Source organism: Hyla sarda, chromosome 7 (assembly GCF_029499605.1).
Source record: "Hyla sarda isolate aHylSar1 chromosome 7, aHylSar1.hap1, whole genome shotgun sequence".
NCBI classification, from domain to species: Eukaryota; Metazoa; Chordata; class Amphibia; order Anura; family Hylidae; genus Hyla; species Hyla sarda.
The window spans coordinates 69,929,505-69,941,533 of NC_079195.1; the positions used below are offsets into that span (position 1 = coordinate 69,929,505).

The 12,029-nt window shown below is 39.8% G+C and overlaps 1 protein-coding gene across 16 annotated transcripts in view; it reads right to left on the minus strand.

Annotated features, from left to right (window-relative positions):
* The window catches only part of BTRC (beta-transducin repeat containing E3 ubiquitin protein ligase), a 278,342-nt gene that overhangs the window by 38,818 nt on the left and 227,495 nt on the right, over positions 1-12,029 (minus strand). For all 16 annotated transcript variants that reach the window (XM_056529521.1, XM_056529523.1, XM_056529517.1 and 13 more), the window contains 3 exons: positions 9,465-9,561; positions 8,984-9,121; positions 4,833-4,951 (listed from right to left, as the gene is read on the minus strand). In XM_056529521.1, the coding sequence (XP_056385496.1) occupies positions 4,833-4,951; positions 8,984-9,121; positions 9,465-9,561 (354 nt within the window). The remainder of the gene's footprint in view (positions 1-4,832; positions 4,952-8,983; positions 9,122-9,464; positions 9,562-12,029) is intronic.

The window sequence follows — 12,029 nt, forward strand, 5'->3', positions numbered from 1 at the left end:
AGTTTGTTTCTTTCATTTTTCAGGGGCCTTTTCAAAAATGAAAGAAGCAATCTGATTGGTTGTTATGGACAATTCAGCAACTTTTCCTCTGGACAGGATTTGATAAATATCCCCCTATATCTATGTATTTATAACATACTGTTAAAGGGGTTGTCCAGTGAAAGAAACTACCTATTATGGTGTCACAAAGTTTAATCAACTTACTAATATAATGTTATTATCTATAGTACACAAATCTTCCATATGAGCTGAGCGGTCTAGCTTGTATCTATAATGTCATGTCACACTCTCTGAAGAAGTCTGCTCCGCCCTTACCTCCTGTCTGCTCCAGACGAGACCAGTCATGTGAAATGGGGGTAGCTGGTATTACTATCCATTAGGTGCTCAATAGAGTAAGGACTCTTTCCATAAGGTAGCATGAAGCCTTTCTCAGTCACAATAGATTCTGTCAAAATTGCTTACTTCTGTCTTCACATCACTGGTCACATTCTGAGCAGACAGGAGGGGTTGGGGGAACGGATCAGACTACATTCAGGGAGTGTGACATGATTTTACAGCTAAGAAGAAAGCAGACATCTAGGGAAGATTAGGGAAGAACTCTGCACTATGGCTAATAACATTATATTAGTGAGATATTTATACTTAGTAAATTAATTATACTGTTAGAAACCATACACAGGTTGTTTCTTTCGCCGGACAACCCTTTAGGGCTCATTCACACTGCGGACAATCCATTCTGCTGCCCTGTGCACTATATGAAATTACCGCAGCTGATGTCCACGCAAAGATTGTACATGTTAATTATTTTGCCAGAATGCATTGCCGTCTATTGCACAGCACATCTCAGCCAGCGCTGTTTTACTGTTGATGATTCTGGCAGGACCTGCTGCAAGTGGACATTAAGCCAGCAGATTTTGGCCCGCTGAATATCCACAGTGTGAATGTACCCATAATGGTAACTGACCTATTATATAAAATTTTCCAGTTTCCCAGATGAAATGTAGTAATTGAATTCTATCATTTTTTTTCTCTTTACTGCCAAAGTTATATTACAAATGATGTTAAAGTATGTGATCATATTCTGTTGTATCACTTAGACCTATGAGGGTATATGGACATCATAAAGGAGGTCTACCAAGCCTTAACTCTGGTGGACTTGGCTTGTCAATGTATTACAAAGATTATTATTCATTTAAAAAGGTGTAAACCACCATAAACATTTATCCCCAAGCCACAGGATAGGGCATCAATGTCTGACTAGAGGGACTCAAGAATTTTCAAGAAAATGTGTAAACTCAACGTACGTCCCATAGATTGTCTACCTCCCAGCAGCTGGATCATCCATGATCATCCATATATCCCTTATCCTTGTTCCAGTAGTGCCCACTACAGAGGAAATGCCTAGCTGGGCTGATCCCTAAGACTCCTAAGGATTTCTGAAGCAGAACCCAGAGCAATAAGCTAATCATTGCTGGAACTGACCTGCAACACCACATCCAACCAAAGCATAAGAGTCGTGCTGTCTCTTTCTTCTAAGCTCATACAACCCTTTATAAAATATCAAATATATCAAATTTAGGAAAACAAAATTCACCTCGCTGCCCCTTTTGATGGCAGCCATTAATCTATTTTACAAGTGAATTTTTCAAAAGACTTTTCTAACTTTTCTGTAAACAAAAGTTGATCGAAGCAAATAAAACAAAGTACACAATGTTCTGGTATTCACCCGAATCTTATATATGGTAACATTTGAAGGCAGAATAAAGGTCAACTAAAAAGAAATAAAAACAATTTATCTTTTCCTTGTGGCCTTTTTTTGAACTGCAAAATGAGTAGGACAATCTCATTCACACCTGGCCTTCTAGCGCAATTTAACAGAACATTGTAAAGGTAGGACATTTGAAGTGATCCAGTTACTCATACAAGGGGCAGCCAATTTAGGGCACTGTTCACATCATGTTTCAGTCCTTCTTTGAGGTGTGCGTAGGAGAGATTTCTCGATGTAAAGCTTTGACATATGCCCCCTTACGGGATATTTCGACTTAAAAAGTGTAGTGTGCTTCTCCATAGTTTAACTGCCTGTCAGATGCCAAAAGGCTTAATCGCTACTCCTGAGCTTGCATTAGATTTCAGTGAAGGGAGTGGTGATGTTGGCCATGCCAGGGTTGTCAACCAAGCCCGAGTAGGTGTGATTCCAGCATGGAGCTTGGCGACTACTTTGGAATTCTGCACATCCCAATGACTAAGTGAGACTCATTAGCATATGGCGCAAGACATATGAGTAAAACCTGATAACACGTTCCCTATCAACATGCTATGGTATGACTTGAAGAGGGCTGTGTATGCAGGGCATCCCACAAATAATGATAAACTGAAACATATTTGCAGGGAGAAGTGGTCCAAAATGTCTCCCTTTAAGTTTGATGGAGATGATTGCTGCCTGAGGGGATCTAAGTTTAAGAGTCCACATTTTCTTCTTGCACCGTGGAGGTTTACTCAGTGTGCTCAATAAAAGACAATAAATGTACAACTGTGTTTTTAGCTTAGTTAGATTGTATTTGCCTAAAATTTCTACTTAGATAACAATCAGATCAAATTTTGTTAGTAAGCAAACAAGGCATCATAAACAATTACCAATATTATAATAAATGGATAAATAAAGGTTACTGCATTGGACCCATCACATGTAAACTACATGTAGCGTTTAAATAGGAGTCTATAAGGTTCCCCTATTTCCAAGGTGTCTGTGTTCCTTTAAAATCTCCCTGAAGAAGTAGAAAGGCCTTCTCTCCATATGTTTATTGTAGCCATTAACATTAAAAGTCTCACGCTGCATCTTCAGTAAACCAACAGCTACAAACTACAGGGAGACTCACAATGCCTCTTCCACATTACTGCTTTTTATTACAAGGGCTCTCATCTCCTTAAAATGATTGTAAAAGGCTAAGGAGAAGAACGTAAAAGACTAATTACGGAGAGAGCCCCACGCTGCCCAGGGGAAGGGCAGACAATACTTCAAGCATAAATCAATTATTCCAAAGTGAACCTTTATATTCAGTAAGAGGAACCTCTGGAACAAATGGAACTCATATTAACCATAGTGTTGTCTAGATGTGGGCATACGTTACGATGTATAAACTGCATGTAAGGAATAACAGCCTTTATAGTGCATTGGAGACATATTAGCGATCACTCAAAGAACACTGTATTACAGTTATCATTTATTTATACAGTGCTAGCATATTACACAGTATTGTACAATGTGGGTAATCCTTCACATCAGTTCATGTCCCAATGGAGCTTACAATCTATTTTCCTATCCACAGGGCCAGTTTCAAAGGAGCACATAAATCTATTAGGACTACAACTCCCAGCATGCCTTTTCAGCAACGGCTGGTAGTTGCAGGCGGGAGGGTGGCCGAGGTGCGGAGCCGGCCGTCTCCCAGATATATGAAACTACACTGTAATTTCATACTTCCCAGCCTGGGCTGTGATTGGCTGGTCGGTATATGCCAATCACAACCCAAAACGGGAAATATGAAATTACAGTTTAGTTTCATATCCCTGGGAGCCGGCCATCTCCGCTCCTTGGTAACCCGCCTGCAACTACCAGCCATTGCAACTACAACTCCCAGCATGTCCTCAATGAGCAGTGCGGGGAGGGGTTTGTACTCCTGGAGCAGACTTGCAAAATTTTTAAGGGGGGTGGCCTTTGTGCGACTTTCGCACATCATAAATATCTGACCATTGCAAAGTGAAAACTGAAATTTGCTTAGGTAAGGCTGTTTGTAACTTTTTGCTTACCCAAAAAAGTCCCACAAAAAAGTGCTTAGGCAAAAAAAAAAAAAAAGGCTCTAAATACCTTGATAAATGTCCCCCATTGTCTTTACATGCTTTATAACATCAACAGTTATTGTATCTGACAGTGCCCATTTAAGAACAGTAGAAATTGACATGATTGCCTCTTCACATATCCACAAAACAAGGTAATGAATTCTTATTCTAGGATGGTTGGCAGAAACATTCAAATAATTCCTTTTCCCTCCTACTGGCAAAACGTGCTTATAGCATACAACCTAGCATATAGCGCACAACCTACATTTATTTGCTTCAGCTTATAGCGGTTTTAGGTTTTAGAAACCTTTATCAGTCAAACATGTAGAAACCATGGAGCAGAGAAGAGGAGGAAGATGGAAGCTATCTTCGCGCTGTTGATATTCAGACCAGGAAGACTGGATGGTGATATTGTTAATAGAAGGTATTTTTATTGAGCACACACCAACGCATTTCTGGGCATGATCTACCCTTTCATCAGGCGTGCCCAGAAACGTGTTGGTGTGTTCTCAATAAAAATACCTTCTATCAACAATATCACTATCCAGTCTTCCTGGTCTGAATATCAACAGCGCGAAGATAGCTTCCATCTTCCTCCTCTTCTATGCTCCATTGTCTTCACGTTGGCAGGTTCCACGTGGGAAGCTGATCGCTCTCATCATTACACACTCTTGTAAGCGTTGTGCCTGACATTTGCACAACCGCACCAGGTTAGTGCATTTTAATCAATACATGTGAATGAACATCGCCCCTTAAGCGGATTTCACACAAGGAAGCGCTCCTGTCTGTTTGTATTTATGTAGAAACCATGGCTTTATAACTGTAGGGCTTGGGAGATCCTTATCCAAAAGGTTAAGGTTTATAAAAGGTATCATAAAAGGAAGCATTGGGTGCACATCAACAATAAATGATTAAAAAGACAACTAAGCTGTGAATGTTGAGGAACAAGTCGTTTTCTATGATCATTATACAGGAGTTACAATGATGCAATAACATACCTGACTGTGGAGTCAGATGAGCCCGTAATAATTACTCTCTCATCATACTGAAGACACAGAACAGACCCCGTGTGTCCCGTTAGCACTCTTTTACACTCCAAAGTGTTCTTGTCCCAAATCTATGATATAAAAAATAAGGGTTGAGGTAGATACAATAATCCAAAATAATTAGGACATGAATATCGCCAATGACACAAAGGAGCTGCCAGTTGTGAAATTCACAGTCTTCTAAAAAAAAAGTTCAGTTCAAGTGAAGCAGTCATTGATTTTATACATCTTGCAGGAATAAGCAGTTTTTGGCAAGATATATGATGATAAATAAACCTGCTCTGTCCTACATGGTACTCATCAAAAAACAGTCACTAATTCTTAATGGAGCTTCCCTAAATAACATGGTTAAAAAAACATCCATCCTGATGATCTACCCAAGCACAAAACAACATTACTGCATATATAGGAAAAAATCATATAAATAAGCATTAGACTGGACTAATAACTACCGTACTTCTTGGGGATAATTTGTACATCTGGATTTGGGGATTTTTTGCAGACCCTCTTAAAGGGGTTATCCAGGAAAAACTTTTTTTTTATATATCAACTGGCTCCAGAAAGTTAAACAGATTTGTAAATCACTTCTATTAAAAAAATCTTAATCTTTCAGTACTTATTAGCTGCTGAAGTTGAGCTGTTCTTTTCTGTCCAAGTGCTCTCTGATGACACGTGTCTCGGGAACTGTCCAGAGTAAAAGCAAATCCCCATATCAAACCTCTTCTACTCTATGCAGTTCCCGAGACAAGCAGAGATGTCAGCAGAGAGCACTGTTATCCGACAGAAAAGAACAACTCAACTTCAGCAGCTGATAATTATTTGAAGGATTCAGATATTTTAATAGAAGTCATTTTACAAAAGTAGAGTAGGTGCACGTCTTTTTACTTCATTAATTCATGTTAACTGTGTACCTGCACCAAATTTATTACATTGTGTACGACGTGATACATATGGTGTGGATCACATTTCTTACTTCAGTACTCCACTTTGTATGATGCTTTCTCTGAGACTTTGTGCGACATGCGACAAATGTGCGCCTTTGAATAATGCTGTCCACAGTCAGTTTGTAAGCCAAGTCAGGACTGGTGTAGATTTGCGCAGTTGCGCCAAATAATGCAACAAACTGAAAAGTCGCACCACATAAATTCCTGACCCCTGCATGATATCAAATGAAATCACCACTTGGTATGTTCTTCAAAAAAAAAAAAAAAAGTCTTCTAAAGCAAAAATACTATGATAAGTCTCTAAACAGCATTTGAGACAAATTGTTTATCAAATTTACCCCACAAAACCAGGGTAAAACCAGGATAACTTCCCTCCCTATTGGTGGAAGACATTTTCAGTATTTTTTTCAGAGATGTTCGACTGTGTTCAAGTCAGAGCTCTGGCTGGGCAACTCAAGGACATTCACAGAGTTGTCCATAAGCTGCTCTTGTGTTGTCTGTGTGCTTAGAGTTGTTGGAAGGTGAATATTTGGCCCAGACCATTCTGGATGAAGTTTTCATTAAGAATATCTCTGTAATTTCCCTCAATCTTGACCAGTCTCCCCCACAGCATAATGCATAAGTGATGAGCAGTGCCTGGTTTCCTCCAGACATGATGCTTAGAATAAGGGTCAAAAGGTTCAATGTTAGTTCCAACAATCCAGAGACTTTTGTTTTTTACAGTTTGAGAGTTCTTTAGGTGACTTTTACAAACTTGGGCAGCCTAAACATGCCTTTTACTAAGGAGAAGCTTCTAGGACAAGTATCGTGAATAAAAATGTATCCCCTACCCGAAGGATAGGGGATAAGTTTCAGATGGTGGGGGTCCGAGCGCTGGGCCCCCCGCGATCTCCTGTTTGGAGCCCTGGGTCTCCAGCACAGGAGTGCGTCACGACCCCCGCCCGAAGCAGGAGCCGCCACACTCCTTCCATAAAGCTCTATGGGAGACTCGGGGCTCCAAACAGAAGATCGCAGGGGGTCCGAGGGGGGGGGGGGGAGGGTATGGTGTCCTTCGGGTAGGAGTTACGTTTTTATTCATGATACTTGTCCTTTAAGCCCAGATTGATGGAGTACTGCAGTGCTAATTAACCTTCTGGAAGCTTCTCCAATCTGTGGTTCTTGGTCCCCTCTCTTACCAAGCCCCTTCTTCCCTAATACTTGGTTTGGTGGGTTGGTAAGCTCTAAGGAAATACCTGGTTGTTTCAAACTTCCTCCATTTAAGAATTATAAAGGTAACTGTGTTTATGGAAACAATCCTGTCTCTGAGCTCTACAGGCAGTTCTTTCCCTCTCATGGCTTGTTTTTTGTTCTGATATGCATTGTCAGCTGTGGGACAGGGATGCGTCTTTCTAAATCATGTCAAATCAGCTGATTTTACCACAGGTGATCTGATGTAGAAACATCTCAGAGATGATCATAAAAATGGGAGAAGCCAGAGCTCAATTTAAAGTGATATAGTAAAGGGTCTGAATACTTATGTCCATGCAAAATTTTTGTTTTTCCGCTTTAATACATTTGGAATTTTTAAAAAAAATCTGTTTAAAATAATAATAATCCAAAGCGTATATAGTACAGTGCACACAATTATTAGAGAATAATGTGTGTATATATATATACCTCTATATCTATATATTATATAATATATATCTCTATATCTATATATTTTTATGAGTCACATTTAAATGGTCTCACATCATTTTGATTACTTCTTCCCTCTGACATGGCTCTCCTAGTGCATTACTGCTTTTGGTTGATTTAACTGCAGCAAGCAGATTAGTGATGAAGAACTTGTTTCTCTTAAGTCACCCTGAGTATCAGTATATTCCTATGTCATGCATCTTTAGCATGTGCCTTTGTGAGGTTTCCTTTCTCTGTCTGAAAAGTATAACACTATGTGAGAAAGAATAGTGGTAAGGGAGGTGCTAAATAAAAAACTTAACATTTATTAATGTCTTGATAAAATATTTGTATAAAATCACATGATAGTGATGAGTAATTTGATCAGCTGGGTACAGTGCCACCAATACGACACTGTTTTATAGAAAGACACTGTTAATAACAGAAGTCATCTCCTAAATTCATCAGGAGAAAGGAACCCCTATTGAATCCTCTCTATTCCTCTGGGAATAGAGAAGATTCAATAGGGGTTCCTTTCTCCTGATGAATATAGGAGATGACTTCTGTTATTAACAGTGTCTTTCTATAAAACAGTGTCGTATTGGTGGCACTGTACCCAGCTGATCAAATTACTCATCACTATCATGTGATTTTATATAAATATTTTATCAAGACATTAATAAATGTTAAGTTTTATTTAGCACCTCCCTTACCACTATTCTTTCTCACATAGTGTTGTACTTTTTAGTTTATATTGCGGGGAGTACCACCTAGTGGGCCAGTACCAGGCATCATCACCAATTGGTACACATCATTTTTCTTTCTCTGTCTGCTCTAACAAGCATGAGGCAGGGAGAGCAGTTTAGACTTGGAACACATAGGATACACTTAAATGAGAACTCTGGGATACAAAACTTATCCCCTATCCGACATGCCTGTCAATAAAGATCTATGGGAGAGTAGGAGCGCTGCACTCGTCAATCTCTGGCTCTCTCATAGAGCTGCACTGAAGGGGACGTGCTGGCCACCGCTTCATGTTGTGGTGGTCCCAGCGTTCGGACAGCCTGAGATCTGACACTTAGGATAGGGGATAAGTTTGGTATCCTGGAGTTCTCCTTTAAGTATCTGCATGAAGCGCATAGCAGAGATACACAATTTTAGTCAGGGTAATTGTATACCTCTGAAGCAAATCACTGTTTGGCTTCACCTACTATATCACTGCACTGCTGGTCTTTTAGAGAGGGCAGAAATTATATTTTTAGCTGACTTCTATACATAGAAGAGACAAGCAGATGAACAAGAGTGGCAGAGCTTTTTCAGGGACTGGAGGTGTCTGGGAGCTGCCAGGAGGAATATAATTGGTGATAACGTAATCCTATATTTTACAGGAAGTAAGACACACAGGGTAGACTAATTGTCTGTTGATACAAAAATGCATGTAGTTTACTTGTGCTATCAGTAGTGATCACATTGCTCAGCTGCAATAATTGAAAAAAAAATCACCTTTATTGTGTTATCTCTGAGTCCGCTTACAATCTTCTGGTCATCGTACTGTAAACAGTAGACTCCTTTGCTTGTCTCACTCCTACAGTGAATTCTTTGTAAACTATGTCGGCCACACCGCCAATTAGATTCTATCGTCTATAATCAACAGAATAGAAATGAAACATTTAGAGGAGTAACATAAGAACAAGATCAATAAAACCAAAACAAAACACTATCCTCTAATTAAAATATACATGATTACTTAGGTTAGATAGCCATGTTCTATTAGGTTAGTCTTACATCATAAAACAATATGGTAGTGTTCTTCCCATTACCTTATATGTCTCAATCAACTCATTTCCTTGTATACGCACTCCTGATATTCCATGGGATGACTAATACATTTGGTTTTGAGGCCAAAAACCAACTAAGAGCTTGGATGAGTCTTCTGAGCTATTGTTCTTTAGCTGCAATACAGCATTGTGTTAGAAGGACTTACCTCAATGTCTTGGATAATTTTAGGATAAAGTGCTCTGTAGAAGGAATTAGGAGGTGTCTTTCCATCGGGTGGCTTGTTTTTAAATAGATACTGACCCCTAAAAAAACAAGTAAAATAAGGTTTCACAGTCACAAGAAAAGAATATGGGCAACCCAAGATATAGGCCCTTATTTACTAATAGTAAAGTGCAGGTTGGTGGGGCTTTTTTTCTCTAGGTATTTACTAATCTGTCTCACTTTTCCTGATGTTTTTTGTCGCATGGGAAAAATCTGTTGCACAGTAATTTCTGTCGCAGGGTTCATCTGTCGCATGGTAAAATCTGTCGCATGCATAATTCTGTCACACTGAAAATTCTGTCGCAATGCAACAGGATTAAAAAACAAAACAAAAAAAAAAAACACTGGGAAATGTACGCATCCCTCAATATACAAGTCGTGGTTGGCCCATATCTTTATATAATTGAGGTAGTGGCCATCTATCTGGGTTCCTGCCACGATGCATTCATTTTATAGAATACTGAATTATATACTCGATTTGAACAATGGGATTAGAGAGACTCCTGTCTGTTAGGGTATGTTCACACTATGGAATTCCCGTGGAATTCCGCGATGTGAATTTAAAATGAGTGTGAATGGGTTTCCGCGAGACCCGTTCACGCTGCGGAATTTCAGCGGCGGACAATTTCACCATTGAAATTGTTCCGCGTAAAGAAAGAACATGTTCATTCTTTGCGCGGAAGTCCGCGAGTACTGCATAGCCATCAATGGTGACGGCACAGTGCCGCACGGTCCTACCGCCGCCGTCGGCTGCCAGGCTGAATCTCCGCTCGCGGAATTCTGCGAGCGGAGATTCCGTTCACACTCTGTAGTGTGAACATACCCTTATTGAGTGTATGTTTCCACAGTAAAGCCAATTGGTAATCATATTTTTTATAGAGACTTAATGAAGCATTAAAGGAGCTGAAGGCAAAAAATTTTACCAAAAAGAAAGGGTGTATAGTGTAAGTAACTTTGCAAGGACACTTAATTGAAACTTATGAAACATCATTGTGATTTTTACATTGTTTTAAAAAATAATTTTGCCAAGACAGTTAGTTGCCTTTGCCTACTCCTAATGGCATGAATCGGCGTAGGAAAACTAAGATTTTGAATAGAAAATAAAAATGTGTTCGGCTGTGTATTGTAGGAATAGTCCGGTCTAGACTATTTTTAGCCTATCCTCACCGGCTTGCCAATAACTAGAAACAAATCTTTCACTTACCTTCCTACCTTCTTGCGGAGCCCCGCTACAGCTGTTCCGTCAGGCTGTCTTCTTCCTACTTCCGTGGGGCCAGATTGTGACATGGCGCTTCAGTCTATCACCAGCCGCAGCGATGTCCCGCCTTGGCCGTTGATAGACTGAAGCGCCGTATGACTATCCGGGCCCACGGAAGTAGGAAGACCTCCCGATCCATGAATCAGCTGTAGCGGGACTCTGCGGGACGGTAGGAAGGTAAGTGAAAGATTAGTGTCTAGTTCTTTGTCTAATTCTTGTCAGGCCGGGCAGAATAGGCTAAAAATAGTCCATACCGGAGTATTCCAGAAATCATCAGTTTTGTGTTTTTAACATAAATGAAATTTAAAATTGGCATAGTAACCAATCTTAACCAAAAATTCATGTTGTTAAAGCATCTCCAAACAGAGCAAAATTAATGTGATTGGTTGCTATTGGCAACTCAGCAACTGTTCATTAGGACTTGTAAGGTTACCATTCCTCCGTGTTTTTAAAATATTTCAACAAAAAAAGTACAATATTAAATCAACTAAGTAGCAAACATTATTAAATTAAATTAAGACAGACATTCTTCATCAAGAGGATTATGCTAAATTTGTTCTGCTTTCCACAGGGGACAATGGATATCGCTTAAAGGGGTTATCCAGGAAAACATTTTTTTTTTATATATATATATCAACTGGTTTCAGAAAGTTAAACAGATTTGAAAATTAGTGCATAAGAAGACAATGAAAGTTCGGCACTCACCGGGTTTCCAATTCAGCAGATTTTATTGCACGATACTCACAGTCGTAGTACAATTCTAGGGGAGACGACAGATGGTAACAAAGGGGGGTACCACAGAGAGGCCTCTCTGTGGTACCCCCCTTTGTTACCATCCGTCGTCTCCCCTAGACTTGTACTATGGCTGTGAGTATCGTGCAATAAAATCTGCTGAATTGGAAACCCGGTGAGTGCCGACCTTTCATTGTCTTCTTATGCACTGATGTTATATTCTACCTGAGTCCGAGCACCACCGTATCCTCCCTCCGCAACAGCGACTTAGTGTCCATCCGCTTCCAGGTACAGAACAACTTTTCTATACGTTTATAGATTTGTAAATTACTTCTATTAAAAAATCTTAATCCTTTCAGTATTTATGAGCTTCTGAAGTTAAGGTTGTTCTTTTCTGTCTAAGTACTCTCTGATGACACCTGTCTCGGGAAATGCCCAGTTTAGAAGCAAATCCCCATAGCAAACCTCTTCTAATCTGGGCGGTTCCCGAGACATGTGTCATCAGAGAACACTTAGACA